The following is a 20,358-nucleotide window of genomic DNA, read 5'->3' as shown; positions in this document are numbered from 1 at the left end:
ACACTATTACTTCTGATGTTATGCCAGCCCATTCATGTGTATTGGCGTATGTTTACAAACACATCCACGTCATCACGTTTTTCAAGCTTTCATTCATAAAATTACTGGCCACGCTCTGCTAACTCCTGGTTTTATTATTATTGACTATACATTTTAATATAACGCTGTATATGCTGTTCTTTTCTCACGAATATAATCATCGCTTAGGATTTATTGATCTTTTTATAGTCATTGATACATGGCTTTTACTATCTGCACCGCTTGTGTTAACCCTGTAGGTATTACATCCGGTGCCGCTTATATAACCATGTAACTGCTATTATTATAAGATTACCGTTGACATTGCATATTTTAATCATTTAAGTTATTTTGTATTATAGCCTTTTTACTAATTGTATTCATCTTAAGTGTTAAGTTTTAATTTGTATGTTATAACAGTTTTACGAAGTATGCTGGGCTTACCACGCCCCTTCTTTTCCTTGCACTTTGGCGGTCTTTTTTTGAATATGTATGTATATATATATATATATATATATATATATATATATATAGAAGCCTTTCACTGTCCAGACCTTACATCTGCAATTGAGAAAGAGTAAGTCTTTACCCGAAACGCGTCTTGCTTATGGTTGTCACCTGCTATGTTATATGTTTTATCATTAAAATACGACTGAGTTTATCCTACCAGTCATTGTCAACTTTGTATGGGATAGCGCCACTATTGGAGTTTTTTTCCTTTTTTCTTGCAAATTATTGAAAGAAAGGTAGATTGCAAGATGTTTTTGATGGTGCTCAGCGGTGCCTCTTTCCAGACCTGTCGCGCCGGGCACTGTGCCAGCATGCTGGCCTTAAACTACATTATACTACTCTCCAATCTTCAGTTTTGGAATATCTTGTAAACATGGGGACTCTTATTTGCCTTAAAGTGATACTCCGTTGCTAGCCAGCCCCTATCCTTTGTATAGGGAATAAAATAAGATGTCTGATCGTGGGGGTTCCTGCCGCAGGGCCCTCCGCAATCTCAGCATTCGCGTAACTCCCTTAGATATATATTGTGGGGGCGTGACAAACACAGCTTTGGGTTGTGGTCGCTAGTAATCCGGCCTGAAGTGGAGATTACTCCGTGTATGTGGATTACCGGGTGCCAGGGCCGGACCCCTGTGACCAGACACTTAAAGGGGTATTCCAGGCCAAAACTTTTTTTTATATATCAACTGGCTCCGGAAAGTTAAACAGATTTGTAAATTACTTCTATTAAAAAATCTTAATCCTTCCAATAGTTATTAGCTTCTGAAGTTGAGTTGTTGTTTTCTGTCTAACTGCTCTCTGATGACTCACGTCCCGGGAGCTGTGCAGTTCCTATGGGGATATTCTCCCATCATGCACAGCTCCTGGGACGTGGCATCATCATTGAGCAGTTAGACAGAAAACTTTAGAAGCTAATAACTATTGGAAGGATTAAGATTTTTTAATAGAAATTATTTACAAATCTGTTTAACTTTCCGGAGCCAGTTGATATATATGTATATGTAATATGGGGCACTTTAGTGTGTGTGTGGTGCAACTACGTCCACAGCGCCTTATTTGCGGCTGTCAGCCGCGGCGCTGTTTCGGGTTGGGCGCTCTCAGTGCCGGCTTGCTTTCGCTTTGCCGACAGCGCCTTATACGCGGCTGCTATTACTTTCACTTTCGCCGCCAGTCTCTGCCGGCATTTAGACCGCTTTATTTCCCCGAGTGCGTATGCGTATGAGCGGGCGCCATGACAGTTCTTTTCGGCCGGTCTGTAGCTCCGCCCACAGGGCTGGGAGCTCTCAGAGGCACGAAGCAGCCTCCAATCAGCGCCGTGGGTGTGATTTTCAGTGAAATGGGGTCAGTTAGTTACTGCCTCGCTTCAGGCATGCCCCTCTCTTCCAATTGGCTGGCCTGTTCATTCACTCTAGCTGCATGGAGCGGGTTCTCCTCACTGCAGCTGACAGGGGACACAGGCTAGGGTGAGAAAGTTCCTGTCTCCTTTTCCCACATTATGTCCGTACCCAGTGCTGCTCCTCCCTCTAAATCAGAAACCTGGAACGTCAGTGATTTACTTTCTCTGTAAGCACTGTAATACCAAGATGTCTGGCTCTGCTGAGCCCACTTGCCCTGCCTGCTCCACTGCTCCCCCAGACGCCCTTATGCCCCTTCGGTCCCGGTGGGTTCAGCCGCTCCACCAGCCTGAGTCTCTTCCCTGACCCAGTATAGGGCTGACTTGACCCAAGTTTCCCGTTCAGTGGCTGAGGCCTCCCGGGAAGTGGTGTCCTCCTTGAAGGGGTCTTCCCTGCACAGGACCTCTGAGAGTGCCCGCTCCTAGTCTCCACATACTTCACGCTCCCACAAGTGTACTAGGGGGTTGCCTCGTCTGACTCTTCCATTGAGTCTTCAGATAGACGTGAGCGTTCCCCTCGTGGGTCCTGCCCCCCGTCATCTGGGCACAAACATCGCTCCTCCAGAGGACGTTCTCAAAATCGCCGCTCTGCCACGCCAGAGCTGCGTACCCGGCCAGGGTCGCCCCCCCCCCCCCCCCCCCCCCCCTCCAAGACTGCCTCTACTCATTCACATTCCCCTGGTGAACGAGGCTTCTGAGCTGGCATCTGACTCAGAGGACCGCTCGGACTCAATTGCAACGGTGAACTCATTGGTGACAGCCATAAGAGACACCTTTCACTTGGAGGACCCAGGATCTTCGGATGTCAATCCAGGAGTATCCTTTCATCGTGCTAAGCTAGCACCTCAAAGGTTCAGCTCTCATGCTGACTTTGACGACATTCTGGAATCTGCATGGAAACATCCAGACAAGAGGTTCCCGGGAATCAAGACGATTCAAGAACGTTATCCATTTGACAAGGACTTTGTCGCTAAGGTGGTTTCCCCTCCCTCAGTGGATCCACCAATCGCCCGGATCTCTAAGGCGACTACACTGCCTCTGGCAGATGCCGCTGCCTTCAAGGATCCCACGGACAAGAAGGTAGAATCCTTAGCGAAGTTTGCTTCTGAAGCAGCTGGCTCTTCTCTTCTTCCCATCTTCGCCTCAACATAGGTGTCTAAGGCCCTGTCGGAGTGGTGCCAAAAGCTCCATTAGGATATCTTAGCGGGATCCCGCTGCTGGGGACTCCCGGGATCGCCACTGTGGCACCGCGCTTTCATTACTACACAGAGCAAGTTTGCTCTGTGCGTAATGATAGGCAATACAGGGGACGTAGCAGTGTGACGTCATGGCCTGTCCCCTTATTGCAAGTCTATGGCAGGGGCGTGACTTCTGCCACACCCCCTCCCATAGACTTGTATTGAGGGGTTTGGCAGTTACATCATGAGGGGCAGAGCCATGTAACGATGCTCCGGCCCCTGTATCGCCCGTCATTACGCACAGAGCGAACTCGCTCTGTGCAGTAATGATAGCACGGTGCCGCAGCAGTAATACGGAGGGTCCCCAGCAGCGGAACCCCAGCGATCTGACATCTTATCCCCTATTCTTTGGATAGGGGATAAGATGTCTAGGGGCGGAGTACCCCTTTAAGCTAACAATTAAGTTTACAAGTTTTTATAGCTTTTTTCCAATGGCTTACAGTAGAGATGAGCGAACTTACAGTAAATTTGATTTGTCACGAACTTCTCGGCTCGGCAGTTGATGACTTATCCTGCATAAATTAGTTCAGCTTTCAGGTGCTCTGGTGGGCTGGAAAAGATGGATACAGTCCTAGGAAAGAGTCTCCTAGGACTGTATCCACCTTTTCAAGCCCACGGGAGCACCGGAAAGCTGAACTAATTTATGCAGGATAAGTCATCAACTGCGGAGCCGAGAAGTTCGTGACGAATCAAATTTACTGTAAGTTCGCTCATCTCTAGTTTACAGCTTCAGTCTTGAACTATTGACCCTCCATTCCCTTCACTTATACAAGTGTCTCTAGTCCTGCAAAAAACATTTACTTAATCCCTTATCAGTGAGAGGCTAGGTTACCCATGGGTTCCCTGTAACAGCAGAACACAACACTATGGAAAGTAGAAGTATTGCCGCTCCTAATTGTGCGTTGCGTGCCATATAGTGAAGCACATGAAAAGCATGCTTCTTCACGGTCACTTAACGTGTTCGTTTTGCGGTTACGTGAGGCACTGCATGCATTGGTCTTTATTCTTACAGTAGAGAAGTCATTAATTATAAATTTTTGTGAATTGGGACATTTAACCCCTTAAGGACACATGACGTTCTCATACGTCTCCATTTCCGAGTCCTTAAGGACACATGACTTATAAGAATGTCATGTGCTTTCCCGCAGCCATCTGGAGCGGAGTCGGTGCCCGATGTCTGCTGAAATCGTTCAGCAGGCATCCTGGCATATCACCCAGGGGGGGTCATTATGCCCCCCCCCCCATGTCGGCGATGGCCGCAGATCGCTGGACAATTCAGCCCAGCGATCTGCGGCGGATTCCGGGTCAATCGGGTCTCCAGTGACCCGGAATTACTGTCTCTGACGGCCCCGAACAGCCATAGCCAGCAGGGGTGAGGTGGCACTGGTGCCACCTCCCGATCGCCCTGATTCGTCGGACGGTTTACCGGCCGACCAATCAGGGCACCTGCTGCGGGTGTCACTCCCGCAACCCGCTCCTCCCCTCTTCCGGAGGACGTGAGCGGGTGCGGGATGTGGACCCCGGGAGCTGGGGACCCCGATCCCTGGCGTCAATGTTGGGATCGGGGCCCCAGGAGCAGCGGCGGCGGTGAGGGACTGACCTGCAGCGTGGATCAAGAGTTGGGTGAGTGACAGCCTCCTGCTGTTGCTTAGCAACAGCTCCCAGCATGCAAAAAGGGCATGCTGGGAGCTGTAGTTATGCAACAGCAGGAGGCAGACCACTACAACTCCCAGCATTCCCTTATGGGCATGCTGGGACTTATAGTGGGACTTTTTTTTCTATGGAAAAGTGTACCTTCAGCTGTTGTATAACTACAACTCCCAGCATGTACGGTCTATCAGTGCATGCTGGGAGTTGTAGTTTTGCAACAGCTGGAGGCATACTACTTTGGCTGGGACTGCTGGGGATTGTAGTTATGCAACAGCTGGAGACACACTGGTTTGCTACTTAACTCAGTGTTTCACGACCGGTGTGCCTCCAGCTGTTGAAAACTACAACTCCCAGCATGCACCGGACATGCTGGGAGTTGTAGTTTTGCAACAGCTGGAGGCACACTGGTTGTGAAACACTGAGTTAAGTAGCAAACCAGTGTGTCTCCAGCTGTTGCATAACTACATTCCCCAGCATTCCCAGCCAAAGTAGTATGCCTCCACCTGTTGCAAAACTACAACTCCCAGCATGCACTGATAGACCGTACATGCTGGGAGTTGTAGTTTTGCAACAGGTGGATGCCCCCCCCCCCCAATGTGAACGTACAGGGTACACTCACATGGGCGGAGGTTTACAGTAAATATCCGGCTGCAAGTTTGAGCTGCCAGCGAGAAACTACTGTGAACCTCCCGCCCGTGCGACTGTACCCTAAAAACAGTACACTAACACAAAATAAAAAGTAAAAAACATTACATATACCCCTTCACAGCTCCCCTCCCCAATAAAAATGAAAAACGTCTGGTACGCCACTGTTTCCAAAACGGAGCCTCCAGCTGTTGCAAAACTACTCACAGTATTGCCAGACAGCCACTGACTGTCCAGGCATGCTGGGAGTTTTACAACAGCTGGAGGCACCCTGTTTGGGAATCCCTGGCGTAGACTACCCCTATGTCCACCCCTATGCAAGTCCCTAATTTAGGCTTCAAATGCGCATGGTGCTCTCACTTTGGAGCCCTGTCGTATTTCAAGGCAACACTTTAGGGTCACATATGGAGTATCGCCGTACTCGGGAGAAATTGTGTTACAAATTTTGGGGGGTATATTCTGCCATTACCCTTTTTAAAAATTTAAAATTTTGGGGAAACCAAGCATTTGAGTTTTTTTTTTTTTACATATGCAAAAGTAGTGAAACACCTGTGGGGTATAAAGGTTCACTTTACCCCTAGTTACGTTCCCTGAGGGGTCTAGTTTCCAAAATGGTATGCCATGTGTTTTTTTTTTTTTGCTGTTCTGGCACCATAGGGGCTTCCTAAATGATGCATGCCCCCAGAGCAAAATTTGCTTTCAAAAAGCCAAATGTGACTACTCCTCTTCTGAGACCTGTAGTGCGCCAGCAGAGCACTTTTCACCCCCATATGGCGTGTTTTCTGAATCGGGAGAAATTGGGCTTCAAATTTTGGGAGTTATTTTCTGCTATTACCCTTTTTAAAAATGTAAATTTTTTGGGAAACCAAGCATTTTAGGTAAAAATGTTTATTTTTTTTTCATATGCAAAAATCGGGAATCACCTGTGGGGTATTAAGGTTCACTTTACCCCTTGTTATGTTCCCCAAGGGGTCTAGTTTCCAAAATGGTATGCCATGTGTTTTTTTTTTGCGGTTCTGGCACCATAGGGGCTTCCTAAAGGTGACAAGCCCCCCAAAAACAATGTGTCGCTCCTTCCCTTCTGAGCCCGCCAAACAATTAACATAGACATATGAGGTATATGCTTACTCGAGAGAAATTGGGTTTCAAATACCAGTAAAAATTTTCTCCTTTTTACCCCTTGCAAAAATTCAAAAATTGGGTCTACAAGAACATGCGAGCACTCCTGCAGATGCCGTGATCTGTATTGATCACAGCATCTGAGAGGTTAATGGCAGACATCCGCGCGATCGTGGATGTCGGCCATTAGCGGCAGGTCCCTGGTTGCCATCAGCAGCCAGGAACTGCTGCGCATGACCCGAGCATCACTCAGATGCTTGTGGTGATGTACAAGATGTAAATGTACGTTCTGGTGCATTAAGTATCACCTTACCAGGACGTACATTTACGTCCTGCGTTGTTAAGGGGTTAAACTAGCTACCCTTAATGTTTATCTGAGAAGAGGTTACAGATCTTGTACTCCCTTGATAAGCAAAGAGCCCGAAATATTTGTTCACTGCAGACACATTTTAAAATCTCTCCAAATTTCTATTACCCTGTCTGGTGCCATTCTACTCACCCTGCATCTAGGACCAAAGTCATGTCTGTCTATCGCCTTTAACAAATCTTTGCGCCATAAATTGTTGATGTTCTTCCTAGCTTGTTTCCTTTTTGTAAAATGTAAAGCAGACTAAAAAAAACTTAACAAAATGTTTCATTCTGTGATTCTCCTTCTGGATATAACTGAGTTGTCGATACAGGTTCTAGTCTCCAGGTGGAAAACAGGATTTCCCCACCAGATCAGAAAAGGGTTGCATACCTGGAAAGGTAAAGAAATGTCAGATCTGAGGATAAGCAAGTGCCTCATGCCCACCCAATGTGAAATGTCCCTGGAAGGAAGGATTGTCTATTAGGGCAGTCAAGGTACCTGAGCAAGAAGAAAGATAAAGGGCAATTATATGTCAATCACAGAACAGCAGAAGGACCCTCAAAAGAAGAGTAAGAAAGCTAGGGAAGCACCTGCCCACCGGGTTCGCTTTATAGGATGGATATGAGGTGTAGAGGGAACATGTTGAAAAGCATGTCTACCCATCATTTAGACAGATCTACAATACAGGACCCCACTGCCGCCCTATGACAGCCAGTAAAGGTGGGAAGTCTCATCAAGGATCTAAGTTTACAAATAGTGAAGAGGCTCTTGTGGCCAGATAAGAGACTGTAGATGACACGATAACAAGAACTAAAAAGGAGCTATATCCCACTTTGAAGAGAACTATATGTATCTGAAGCCAGTTAAAAAAATGTTTTTATTTACAATGATACTCAGTTTTATTTTACTACTTTTAATCGTATTGACTTGAAAAATAAAAGGTAACATGCTATTTTTTTTTTTTTTTAGCATAGTGCACCCCTATCTTGCTTTTTACTTTTCAGTTTCATCAATATCCTGCCCCAGGCCCGCCCCCTTCGGTGACGTGAAGGCTAAAAAAAAAAAAAAAGGGGGGGGGGGGGGGAGAGATAGGGGGCGTGTGTTGATTGGGGGGGGGGGGGGGGGTGATGATTGCTCTGCTCCTCTCCTCGCTACACCCAATTGATGAGGCAGAGGAGCTGCACAAGCCGGCTCCCCATCTCCATTGCATGCTAGAGCACAATGGCAAAGACCTTGTAATGGGCAGAACTATGGAAATACATTTTTACGTTAGGTAAGTTACCCTTCATTTTTAAGTTCTTCACCCGCACTATAACAGAGTATACCGGGTTTAGGACGAGTAAACAGCTGTCAGATTCTTTTAAGAGGTTATAAGTCGCTCTACTCCCAATGATCAAGAGTATTGTTAGGCTATGTTCACACATCGGAATTTCTGTGCCAGATTACACATTGGATTTTGGCAGAGATTTCACTGCAGCAGAGTCCTGGTGAATTTGACAGGTTTCTGCTGCGCTGTGCACACGGCAGAATTTCTGTGCCATGTTTCTAGCATGGAAATTCGGTTTTCCATGTCCACAGAAAGAATGAACATGTTCATTTTTCTGCAGACACTAAACGGAATGCATAGCAGTCTATAAGACAGCCCATGCCCATGTGGCCCAGTGCCAGCATATTATGTCAGTGTCTGCACTCTTCAGAATGTCCGCACAGAGGTTTTTGCCGTGTGCACATTCTGGATGTGGCTTTATGGTCCTTGATACCAGAGCCAATTCACTCCTTCTCTAGGGGGGTTGCTCCTAGTTAACACAGGTAAAGCAATGATCACTTCAAAAAGGAAAAATACCCAGCCCCATTGCCTGTCCAATTGGTTTAGTAAAGTGTTTAACTTCAGATGATTGAAGAGAACATCACCGATCCTCGCAGCCACTCTGTACACCATTATTATATGTGGAGACCCTGGCTTGAATTCACATCTATTGATACTTTCAGGCTCTCTGTCTTAATGCTTTTCTCACACATCATCTTTGGCGTTATCATATGGGCTCACTGATGTGGACCGCCGAAACTCATATACACATGCGTATAGAAAAATTGTAAACTAGTACCCGTTTCTAGTTCTCTCTTACATATTTTTTTTTTCTCCCCCTACAGGATAAAGTAAGGCTCAGGTATAAACTCTCCTTTGCACTTGGAGAGGAATGCAGCTCTGAGGTGGGGGAAGTGGACCAGTTCCCAGACCCCGATCAATGGGGAAAACTATGACCTGAGATTTCAATTTTCTAATTCAGACTGTGATACTGAACGTGAGGTGACACTGCTTCAGAATTCAAATCGTTTACAGGACCCATAAACACTGGCAGCAGAATATTTATACTCTATGGCAGCAAGGGACCGTCTCAGCACTTTATTCACCTTCATCAAGCTCTTGGGCTTTAGATCTTTTACTGCATTTATTACACTTCTGTTGTTTCTGTGATCCTCTGTAAGCCTGTGTCCTATAAAAACGCTCCTAGGAAGATTTAGGACCAGATTTTCATATAGACCAGGTGTTTTTTTTGTACAGTATTATGCTAACTTATGATAAGCCTGTATAGTTAAATGTCAAAATCAATCTCCTCCCACCTTTGAAAAGTAATCTCATAGTACAACAGCAAAAGAGATGCAACATCTACAGCCATAGAAAGGTCCAGAAAGGGTTTTCTTACCAGAGACCAAAGTGTTTAGCTTGAAGTGTTCTTTTATTTATAAATTTTTTTGGAAGACCCGTTTCCTAAACATCAGATATGATCAGCGGTTGCTATGAGCAGTACAAAAGACTGGATCTTTAAAGCGTTACTAGTATGGATCCCCGAGACTTACGTGATCAGACATATTGCAGAAAGTACCATGGACTGATTTATATGTATCATGTAGAAATACAAAATTCACACTCTGGTAAATCATACAATTAATTTTATAAAATACAACCGAAAACTAAACATCACAAATTGTGTTTGTGTGTAGGGACATACGAACAAAGTTATCCAGATATTACGTTTTTGATATTCTGCTGAGGAATCAGCCTATACCTAAGGTGCCTGTTCCCAAATTCCTCTCTCCCCTAGGTGCCTGTGCCCAAATCCCCCCCCCCCCCACACACACACAAACTTATTTTGGGCTGCTTCCGACTTTGAAGATAAACTCATCACAACAGACACAACCCACTCATCCAATCACTGTGGCCAGTGATTGGCTGTGAGGGTCATTAACACAGACGAGTCTCAAAAGTAGGAAGCAAAGAGATGAGCAAGGGGGGGGGGGGGGGTAGGATGACGTAACAGTAGGAGGTCCAGGTAAGCAAGTATCCCATTTATTTAATTTTTTTACAGGAAGCGAAAAAAAAATTATATATCCGGATAACACCTTTAATATACAATGCCCTACTGCTTCTGTGGCAGTGGGTTTAACTGCACCTAGACCAGAATGGGTCTGGTTGCAATGAAAACCACTGGCACGGAAAGAAAATTAAAAGCCAATCCTTGTTCTGATGAGACCGAGCCTGTAAGGTTTTTTCCTTGACCAGACAGCCAAGAGGGAAGTGAACAGACTGTGGACTTGCTTCTCAACAAATCTATAGCACTGTTCAGTAGGCACAGCTACATCCACTATTGTAGATGCCCTCATTTCAAGAGTAGTTGTCATTATCTTTTGGCAATATTTAAATGGGATGTCATATGGTCCTTAGATTTTTTAGAAAAGTGGTAAACCCGGAAATAATTCCTTCAAATATCTGCAAGAACCCTTATTTTGAAATACTGATAATGGTCAGCACTACATATAACAAACCTATGCAGGGTAATGTCACCAATCTGGATTTATATGCCTTGGTAAGCAGAAGTTTTCTACCCTGCCCAGCTATGCCTTAGGGCAGTGGTCTTCAACCCGCGAACCTCCAGATGTTGCAAAACTACAACTCCCAGCATGCCCGGACAGCCAACGGCTGTCCGGGCATGCTGGGAGTTGTAGTTTTGCAACATCTGGAGGTCCGCGGGTTGAAGACCACTGCCTTAGGGGGATGTGCAGTAAATTGCCTTTTATTTAGTTACCAGACAACAACTGTTTTAACAACTATTTTTACGAGAGAAATGTGACCCCTTTTGCATCTAGATGATTGTACTAGAGAATCAAACAGATAGAAATATCTTCCCAAGTCTCCTAGCAATGAATCCTGGAACTCATAAAACATTAAAAAGACTGAAAAGTTCTGTAATTTGTTGTGAAAAAAATGCTGCCACCATCTACAGATCTTAAGTGTTATAGTTTAATTCTTGAGCATGTATATTTAATAAACTTTGTCTTCTTTGTTCTCAAGTTGTCTGTTGGTTTTCAGTCATAAAAAATGTATAATTACATTTCTCTAAAAAAGGGAACAGTGACTGAAAAGGAATTTTAGACCATGTTCACACATGTATTTTCTGCAGAATCCGCAGGGACATGAATTTATGTACATGCCTCAATATAGCCACCAGTTTGACTAATGGTCACAACTAGAGATGAGTGAACTTACAGTAACTTCGATTCGTCACGAACTTCTCTGCTCGGTGGTTGCTGTCTTATTCTGCATAAATCAGTTCGGCTTTCCGGTGCTCCGGTGGGCTGGAAAAGGTGGATACAGTCCTAGAAAAGAGTCTCCTAGGACTGTATCCACCTTTTCCAGCCCACCGGAGCACCTGAAAGCTGAACTAATTTATGCAGGATAAAGTCATCAACTGGCGAGCCGAGTAGTTCGTGACGAATCGAATTTACTGTAAGTTCGCTCATCTCTACAACTTGCATTTATTTATTGGCATTACAGCCTAGATTCGGCATAGGCAACCTTCGGCACTGCAGATGTTTTGGACTACATCTCCCATGATGCTCTTACAGCCAAACTGCTGACAAAGCCTCATGGGAGATGTAGTCCAAAACATCTGCAGTGCCGAAGGTTGCCTATGCCTGGCCTAGAATATGACACTAATTCCTAATCCAAGTGCTGTCAAATTTAGGGTATGTTCACTCATTGCAGGAATTTCTGCAATAAAAAATCTATTTCGTAATGAGGTGGCTTTTGTAGTATTTAGCTCCCAACGACAGCTGCAGTCTTCTTGAAATATTTTTTTAGGCATCTGAAGACCCAACCAGATAAAACAAAAATAATTACACATCACTGTATTTTCCCTATTTACGTTTGAGCAGTTCCTTCCTTAACAATGGCACGTGCCAGGTTTCGTGAAAGAGCCAACCTTAGCATCTCAATCTTTGTGTTTTCAATGCTGCTGTCCTGTGGAAGACATCACAAATATTTATCAGTCATAAATGCTTGCTTATATGCGTTTACGTTTTTATTATTTTGCCTCAAAATACCCAACATGATTTACCTGCGATCTGCGGTTCTCCTCTGACTGGATAGGTTCACACTTTGCTGCAGTCCTGTCCTCCAGGCAGCTCATTAGCTGATAGGTCTGCTCAGCAGAAAATATCACCTAGTAGGGATAGTAAAATATCAGACAGCCACCCAACAAGTGGTCTTCTCAAAGAGGATGGCCAGTATGCATAGTATATGATGGAACAAACAATCTAGTTTGGAAAAGGAGGTAATCTTCTGAAGAAGTCTCAATGTATACACTAGGCACAGTGAGAATGCCACATTGGTCTTTACATGCAAGGCCACTTAAATGTAGTTGTGTCCCTTTGGCCTCTGTCAAAATGGTATATGTCAATATACAGTGGTCCCTCAACATACGATGGTAATCCGTTTCAAATGGACCATCGTTTGTTGAAACCATCATATGTTGAGGGATCCGTGCAATGTAAAGTATAGGAGAGTGGTCTACAACCTGCGGACGTCCAGATGTTGCAAAACTACAACACCCAGCATGCTGGGAGTTGTAGTTTTGCAACATCTGAAGGTCCGCAGATTGAAGACCACTGGTATAGGACTGCTGCCCTGGATGTCGCCTTCCATCTCTGTCGCCGCGTCCCTGGGTGTCCAAGATGCTCCGGCAAGGCCTCTGCTTCCCCGGCATCCTCGCTCTCCGTCGCCGCCATCACGTCGTTACGCACGCCGCTCCTATTGGATGACGGGATGGCGTGCGCAGCAACGTGATGACGACGATTGAGAGCGCCGACGATGCAGAGGATCCCGAAAAAGACGCGCCGGAGCCCCAACGACAGGTAAGTGATCATCATCGGACCACACGGGGCACCGTAAATGGCTATCCGGTGGTAGCTGAAGCAGTCTGCGCTGCCGGATAGCCGTTTATGCGATGGCCCCGACATACAAAAGCATGGGGGGGGGTGTCACTGTACTTTTTAAAATGTGAAGGTGAGGGGGAAAAACCCACTGTCAAACTAAGACATCTGCATAGAGTTACAGCGGGTGGAACCTATAAATTGACTATTACCTGTTGCTGTTCAAGAAGAGGCAGAGCATCCAGCAGTAGAGTAAGCCAAAAGGAGCAGGGAGCAATGCGAGCAGTCATGAGTGAAAGCAGTAAGCAGGCAGCGTCTTCAAACTGCTGGTCATTGTACATCCTGTGAAACTCCTGGTACTTTCCTTTAATAAAAAAAAATTAGATCAGTCCAACAGGTACTGTGAATAGTGAACACTTATTACTTCAGCTTTCAGAAATGCACATACCTAGGAAAGTTAAGCGATCACTAAGCAACATAGCAGGGCCCAGATTGTCAATCAGATCCAAATCAGAGAATCTTCCTCGTTCACAGTAATCCTTCAGGAACCTGTACACACAAAGACACCAGAAGCCTGTGTTTAATGCACAGAAACCACTGGTACTTGACTCATATGAACAAGAGATGCACTTACATGTCAGCTAGGACCTGTACTAATCACTGACCTGCAATCCAGGTGTACGGGAGTACCTACAGTGTTTCCCCAAAAATAAGCCCTTGCTGGATTATCGGGCTGGTCTGCAATATAAGCCCTACCCCGAAAATAAGACCTAGGCCAGGGGTACTCAAATGGCGGACCGCGGTCCAGATCTGGATCGCGGGCGCCAGTAATGCGGACCAGAACGCTCCCCTTCTCCCCCCCCCCCCCCCCCCCTTTGGCTGGCCACTTAAATGAGCCGGGCAGGCTTTAAAACGTCCGTGCGTATGCACGCCCGACATCACGGACGTGTCCCTGCCCCGGCTGCTAAGCAGCAGGAGATCCCGCCGCCAAGAGCTGCAGCTTCAGTTGCTGATGCTATGAAGGTGGGGAAGTGCTGGTTTCCGCTGGGGATGAAATATATAGTTTATTATGGCAGAGGGGTGGGGGGAGCTGTGGGAGGATGGGGGGCTGTAGCAGTGTGGAAGAGGGGCATTATCGGCATATGGGCAAGGTAATTGCAAATACCTATAATGTCCAAAATTGCGATTATCGGCCGATAATCGGTCGATCCCTAATTTTGTCGTACTTCTGAAAAAAAATTATAACTGCATGCAGGAAAATATATAAAAGTTTAAAATTGTAATCTTCTGACCCTATAACTTTTTTATTTTTCTGCATATGGGGCGTTATCAGGGCTAATTTTTTGCGCCGTGATTTGAAGTTTTTATCGGTACCATTTTTGTTTTGATCGCTTTTTATTCATTTTTTTTATCGTATAAAAAGTGAACAAAAATACGCTATTTTGGAATTTAGAATTTTTTTGCGGCTACGCCAATGACTGTGCGGTTTAATTAACGAAATATTTTTTATAGTTCGGACATTTACGCACGTGGCAATACCACATATGTTTATATTTATTTACATTTTTTTTTTTTATTAATGGGAAAAGGGGGGTGATTTGAACTTATTAGGGAAGGGGTTAAATTACATTTATTAAGGGCTCGTTCGCACAGCCGCCTGCTCCCGTAAAAAAATGCCCGTTATGCAACCAGTTTACTAATTTTGCAAACGGGTTGCAAAGGGCTGTAAACTGATCCCATTGATCTCAAATGGATTTTTTTTTTTTTTTTTTTTTTTTACAGTCCTTTTTTACAGTCCTTTATCACCCGTTTTGTTTCATTTTAAAAACCCCGCTGGGAGCCCTGAATGGCTCCTGGGCACCGACCATTCAGGGCTCCCCGCGGAGCTTGCCACCCGCTCCCCTGCTTAATAACTTCTGATCGCATCGGGTCTCAGAAATGAGACCTGGTGCGATCAATCCATCAGCCCCTGTACTACAACCTCCATCATGGAACAGACTCTGTTCCATGATGGGGGTAGTAGTACAAGCACTAATGTAGTCTCTCCAGCCACCCGCAACCAGGGAACTACTAATCCCATTATAGAAACAAGTATGTTCCATGATGGGAGTAGTAGTAGGCCTGGCTGCGGGAGTCTGTAGGTGGCCACAGAAGGTCATCAGTTTGCATCCATTAGTAGTATGGTCCATTTAGGAGGCAGTGACGGGAGAAAAACGGCAGTGTGAACCTAGCCTAACTCTTATTTTACACTTTTTTGCAATGTTATAGCCCCCATATGCAGTACATTTATTGCCAGCACTGTTCAATGCAAAGCACTGATCAATGTTATTGGCGGTCGATTGCTCAAGCCTGGATTTCAGCTTATTACATTTTTTTGCCCCCTCAATCTTTACACTTATGTAACCATAGGGGGACCGTTTTTTTAAGCAATCACTTGATTGCTAAAACTGTTAAATGCTATTCATAGAAGCACTGATCAGTGTTATCTGCAATCTACTTCTCTAGTCTTTCTGGCAGACCAGAGAAGCAGACTGTGACAGAAAGCAGGTGAGGAGACCTACGGCCAGCATCTTGACTCATTGGATTCCGCAATTAGGCCATGGGCGGTTGGATGAGTCTGACTAAGCTCCCGTTATGCTTAAGATGCATCACAGCATCTAAAGGGTTAATGGCAGGCATCAGTGTGATCACTGATGTCCGCCATTAGCAGCGAGCCCGTGACTGCTGATAGAATCCAACCTGCTGTGCATTTACCGACTGCATCTCTTGCGGTCGCTTCATGTACAGGAAGTAAATGTACATCCTGGTGTGTTACCAGGACATACAATAATGTCCATTGTCCTGAAGGGGTAAACCAAGCAAGAGACAATAAGAAGTAGAGAATAATAAATCAATTAAATGAACATTTAGATAATTTAATAGAAAAAAAAAAGGCAGAACCATATATTAAATGTTAAATTTAATATTACTGTGATGGTAACACGCATCATACCCGGTGGGTCCTGACTGCCTTCAGCAGAAAGGACCCATGGCTAATGGCAGACATTGCCGATTGAGCAAATGTTTGGCATTAATCCTTTAGACTCCCGCTACTCAAAGTTAAAATGTGATGTCTAAAATGGGTAAAAAGCATTCCTGGCTAGCTCAGGGAGCAGATCAGGACCACCACTGCAAAACTGCGGGATCTCGATCAGCTGAGAGGGTGAGTGGAGGGTCCCTACCTGCCTTTGTTTGATTGGCACTCCTGTACTGCCGACTGCCTCAGCAGCCTGTAGTTATGGAGCTTCAATAATACTGATCAATGCAGTTCTATGGTACAGAATTGTTCAGTGTTTGCATTGGAAAGATTGCATCAATGTCTAAATTATAAAAAAAAAAAAAAACACAACATTAAAGGGGTTATCCGGTGCTTAGACATCTTATCCCCTATCCAAAGGATAGGGGATAAGATGCCTGATCGCAGGAGTCCCCCAGGATCTTGCACGCGGCACCCCGTTTGTAATCAGTCCCCGGAGCGTGTTGGCTCCAGGTCTAATTACGGGACGGGGCTGTCACGCCCCGTCCCGTAGGCTTGCATTGAGAGGCGGAGCGTGACGTCACACGCCGCTGGCCTTGTGGTCGTCCGTAATCAGATCCGGACTGAACACGCTCCGGGGACTGATTACAAACGGGGTGCCGCGTGCAAGATCCCGGGGGTCCCCAGCGGCAGGACTCCCGCGATCAGGCATCTTATCCCCTATCCTTTGGATAGGGGATAAGATGTCTAAGCACCGGAGAACACCTTTAAAGGGGGCATTCCAGAATTTTTTTTTTCTATTTGACTATGCTAGAGGGGCTGTAAAGTTAGTGTGGTTCAAAATATAGTGTATGTACCTGTGTGTGACTGTTTTCTCAATTCTTCTGTGATTTTTTACCCCAATATTTTTACCAGCATACAAAATGACTGTCTCGGATTTTTCCCAGCTTGCAATGCGGCCGAGATCTGACTCACTTGTCAGCTGATGACAGGGAGCCTGTCTGCTTCAATGGGTGGAGAGATCGCTTGGTGGGAGAGAGATCAATCTGCAATTAATGTAACAGCTGTAGGCACCCTGACTGAAAACCACAGGTCTTTTGAATGGATGCAGCTCATTTATGTTTCAATGGGTGGGATGGCTGATGTGTGGGAGGGAGGAAAATGGAATTGTGGGATTTGTAGTAAAAAAAAACGTTAAAAAAAACAGGAAATTATCGGGGTGGGCTGCCCCGTGGGTCCCCTCCCTTTCCCCTTTGGCTGGTCCCTTGGAAAGTTAAATGAAGGGACGCTGGCGCTTTAAAACATCAGTGTGTATGCACGCCCGACGTCAAGGACGTTTCCCTGCCCCGGCTGCTACCGGTAAGCAGCAGAAGGAGATGCCGCCGAGAGCTGCATCTTCAGTTGCGGACGCTATGAAGGTGGGCAAGTGCTGGTTTATCATGGCAGAGGGGTGGGGGGCATTGTAAGAGTGTGGAGGATGACGGGGGAAGGGGAGGATGTGGGGCTGTAGCAGTGTGGAGGATGGGGGGGCTGTGGGAGGATGGGGGGCTGTATAGCAGTGTGGAGGATGGGGGGTGCGGCATCCTCCACACCGATACAGCCCCCCATCCTCCACACTGCTACAGCCCCCCCCATCCTCCACACTCCCACAGCCCCCCATCTTCCCACAGCCCCCATACTCCACACTCCCACATCCCCCCATCCTCCACACTCCTGCAGCCCCCCCATAGATAAATAAGCCCTACCCTGAAAATAAGCCCTAGTGTGTTTTTTGTGACTAAAATTAATATAAGACCCGGTCTTATTTTCGGAGAAACACAGTACCAGTTCACAAAAAGATAGCCACAGTGTTATGGTAATCTCACAACATAGCCATTTAGCTCCAAGACAAGCGCAGATCCTTCTAAGCATGTCCATTACTGTCGGCCAGGTACGTACTAAAACCACCTTATAGGCGAGAACCCCTTTAAAGAAGCCGCACAGTAAATTGCAGAAAGTTTAAAAAATACAAAAGTCAGAATTGCCTATTTTGGTCATTCCATATATCAGTAAAAAAAAAATTATAATGAAAAAGTCCCATCAAAACAAAAAGGATACAAATAAAAACTACAGATCATGGCACAAACAATTTGCCAGCACACAGCCCCAATATAGGGAATACTACAAGTGTTATAGGGGTCAAAAGATATATTTTTATACAAAAATGTTTATACAAAAAGTGATAATTTTATCCAAAGATAAATAAATTGTATATTATAATTGTATGGACCTGCAGAACAAAGATAACTAGTCATTTTACCAAAAAAGTGAACTGAGTAGAAATGGAAGTCCCCAAAAACACTTAGAATTTTGAACCCACAGACCATATGAGGGCTTGTTTTTTTTTGCACCAACAATTATACTTGTTAATGACAATCATTTCAAATGATCAATCATTTCACCATGACATTTACGGTGAAACTAGAAAAAAAAATATTTGTGGGGCAAAACTGGAAAAAATATATATTTTTTTTATTTTGGGGGCTTCCGATTCTACGCAGTGCAATTTTCGGTAAAAATTACACCATATCTTTATTCCGTAGGTCCATACAGTTACAAGGATACCTAATTTATATTGTTATTTTTATTTTACTACTTAAAAAAATTATAACTACATGCACCAAAATTAGTATGCTTAAAATGGTCGTCTTCTGACCCCTATAACTTTTGAATTTTTCCGTATACGGGGATGTGGGAGGGCTCCTTTTTCACGCAGTGATCTGAAGTTTTTATTTTTGTTTTGAAAATACTTTTTGATCGCTATTTTTACATTTTTTTCGGGTATGCAAAGTGACCAAAAATACGCAATTTTGGAAATTGCCATTAACTATGTAGTTTAACTAACATTATATTTTTATAGTTTGGACATTTACGCACATGGCGATACCACATATTTATCATATAGATTCCTCATACATAATCAGTTTATGTCCATAGAACTACATTGATCTGTGTGCTCCGCACTTGATTGATGAAGCCTGGTTCAGCCAGGTGAACCGGCATCTACGCCAGGAGAGGTAAGCCCTTCGGCTACCTCCAGGAAGTGTTTAAAGGTCCCTTTAGAAGCCATTGTCAGCTTTGACCTCGGCGATCTAAAGGGTTAATAGCCGCCCGCAGCAATCGCTGCATGTTAGCTATTAACGGCAGCCCCCAGCTACAGGAATCAGCTGGGGCCTGGCCGGTATGCCACTGGCTCGAGTCGGGAGCCCGCGCCACACACTATTAACGACACAAGGACATATATACAAGTCCTTGGTCGTTAACAGGTTAAACATTTTTTTTTTTAAATCAACTGGTTCCAGGAAGTTAAATAGATTTGTAAACTACTTCTATTTAATAATTTTAATCCTTCCAGTACTTATCAGTTGCTGTATGCGCCACAGGAAGTTCTTTTCTTTTTAAATGGATTTTCTGTCTGACCACAGTGCTCTCTGCTGACACCTCTGTCCATGTCAGGAACTGTCCAGGGCAGGAGTAAATCCCCCTAGCAAACCTCTCCTGCTCCGGAAATGGACAGATGTGTCAACAGAGAGCACTGTGGTCAGACAGAAAAGAAAAACTCAACTTTCTCTGTAGTATACACCAGCTGATAATTACTGGGAGGATTAGGGTTTTTTAATAGAAGTAATTTACAAATTTGTTTAACTTTCTGGCACCAGTTGATCCGGGTTTCAACTGGAGTACCCCTTTAAGCTTTATTTCCAAACTTCAGAAAAGTATGTTACCAATACCAATTTTTTACTGTCAATTTGGCTTTCACTTTGAAAATGTGTTCAAGGCCACGTTCAGATGTCAGATTTGTGACAGATTTTGCAATAAAAATGTGCCTTAATTTACATTACAAAATATGTGGATGGGATTGCCAAAAACCCTATCTGCACTTGGCAAAAAAAATAAAGGCCATAAAGATTTTTAATTAGGCCCATTAGGCTGCGGAGGTGTTGTAGATAAAAACCTGCAGTTACCGTATTTTTCGCCCTATAGGACGCTCCGGCATATAAGACGCACCCAATTTTAAAGGAGGAAAATCTAGAATACAATGTAAAGTATAGGTCACAGTGATCTTCAACCAGCGGACATCCAGATGATGCCAAACTACAACTCCCAGCATGCCCGGACAGCCGTTGGCCCTGTCACTCCAGAACGTCTGCTGCCCGGTATCCCCGCTCTC

At 44.9% G+C, this 20,358-nt stretch overlaps 2 protein-coding genes across 4 annotated transcripts in view; one reads left to right on the top strand and one right to left on the bottom strand.

Moving 5' to 3' along the window:
- The window catches only part of GGA3 (golgi associated, gamma adaptin ear containing, ARF binding protein 3), a 110,260-nt gene extending 98,988 nt beyond the window's left edge, over positions 1–11,272 (top strand). For both annotated transcript variants that reach the window (XM_056550038.1, XM_056550039.1), the window contains exon 17: positions 9,074–11,272. In XM_056550038.1, the coding sequence (XP_056406013.1) occupies positions 9,074–9,184 (111 nt within the window). In that variant the 3' untranslated portion in view covers positions 9,185–11,272. The remainder of the gene's footprint in view (positions 1–9,073) is intronic.
- A 379-nt stretch (positions 11,273–11,651) lies between these two features.
- The window catches only part of NUP85 (nucleoporin 85), an 87,174-nt gene continuing 78,467 nt past the window's right edge, over positions 11,652–20,358 (bottom strand). For both annotated transcript variants that reach the window (XM_056550041.1, XM_056550042.1), the window contains 4 exons: positions 13,581–13,681; positions 13,345–13,496; positions 12,319–12,423; positions 11,652–12,221 (listed from right to left, as the gene is read on the bottom strand). In XM_056550041.1, coding sequence (XP_056406016.1) covers positions 12,123–12,221; positions 12,319–12,423; positions 13,345–13,496; positions 13,581–13,681 — 457 coding nt within the window. In that variant the 3' untranslated portion in view covers positions 11,652–12,122. The remainder of the gene's footprint in view (positions 12,222–12,318; positions 12,424–13,344; positions 13,497–13,580; positions 13,682–20,358) is intronic.

Source organism: Hyla sarda, chromosome 13 (genome assembly GCF_029499605.1).
Source record: "Hyla sarda isolate aHylSar1 chromosome 13, aHylSar1.hap1, whole genome shotgun sequence".
NCBI classification, from domain to species: domain Eukaryota; kingdom Metazoa; phylum Chordata; class Amphibia; order Anura; family Hylidae; genus Hyla; species Hyla sarda.
This window is presented reverse-complemented; position numbering and strand designations above follow the sequence as displayed.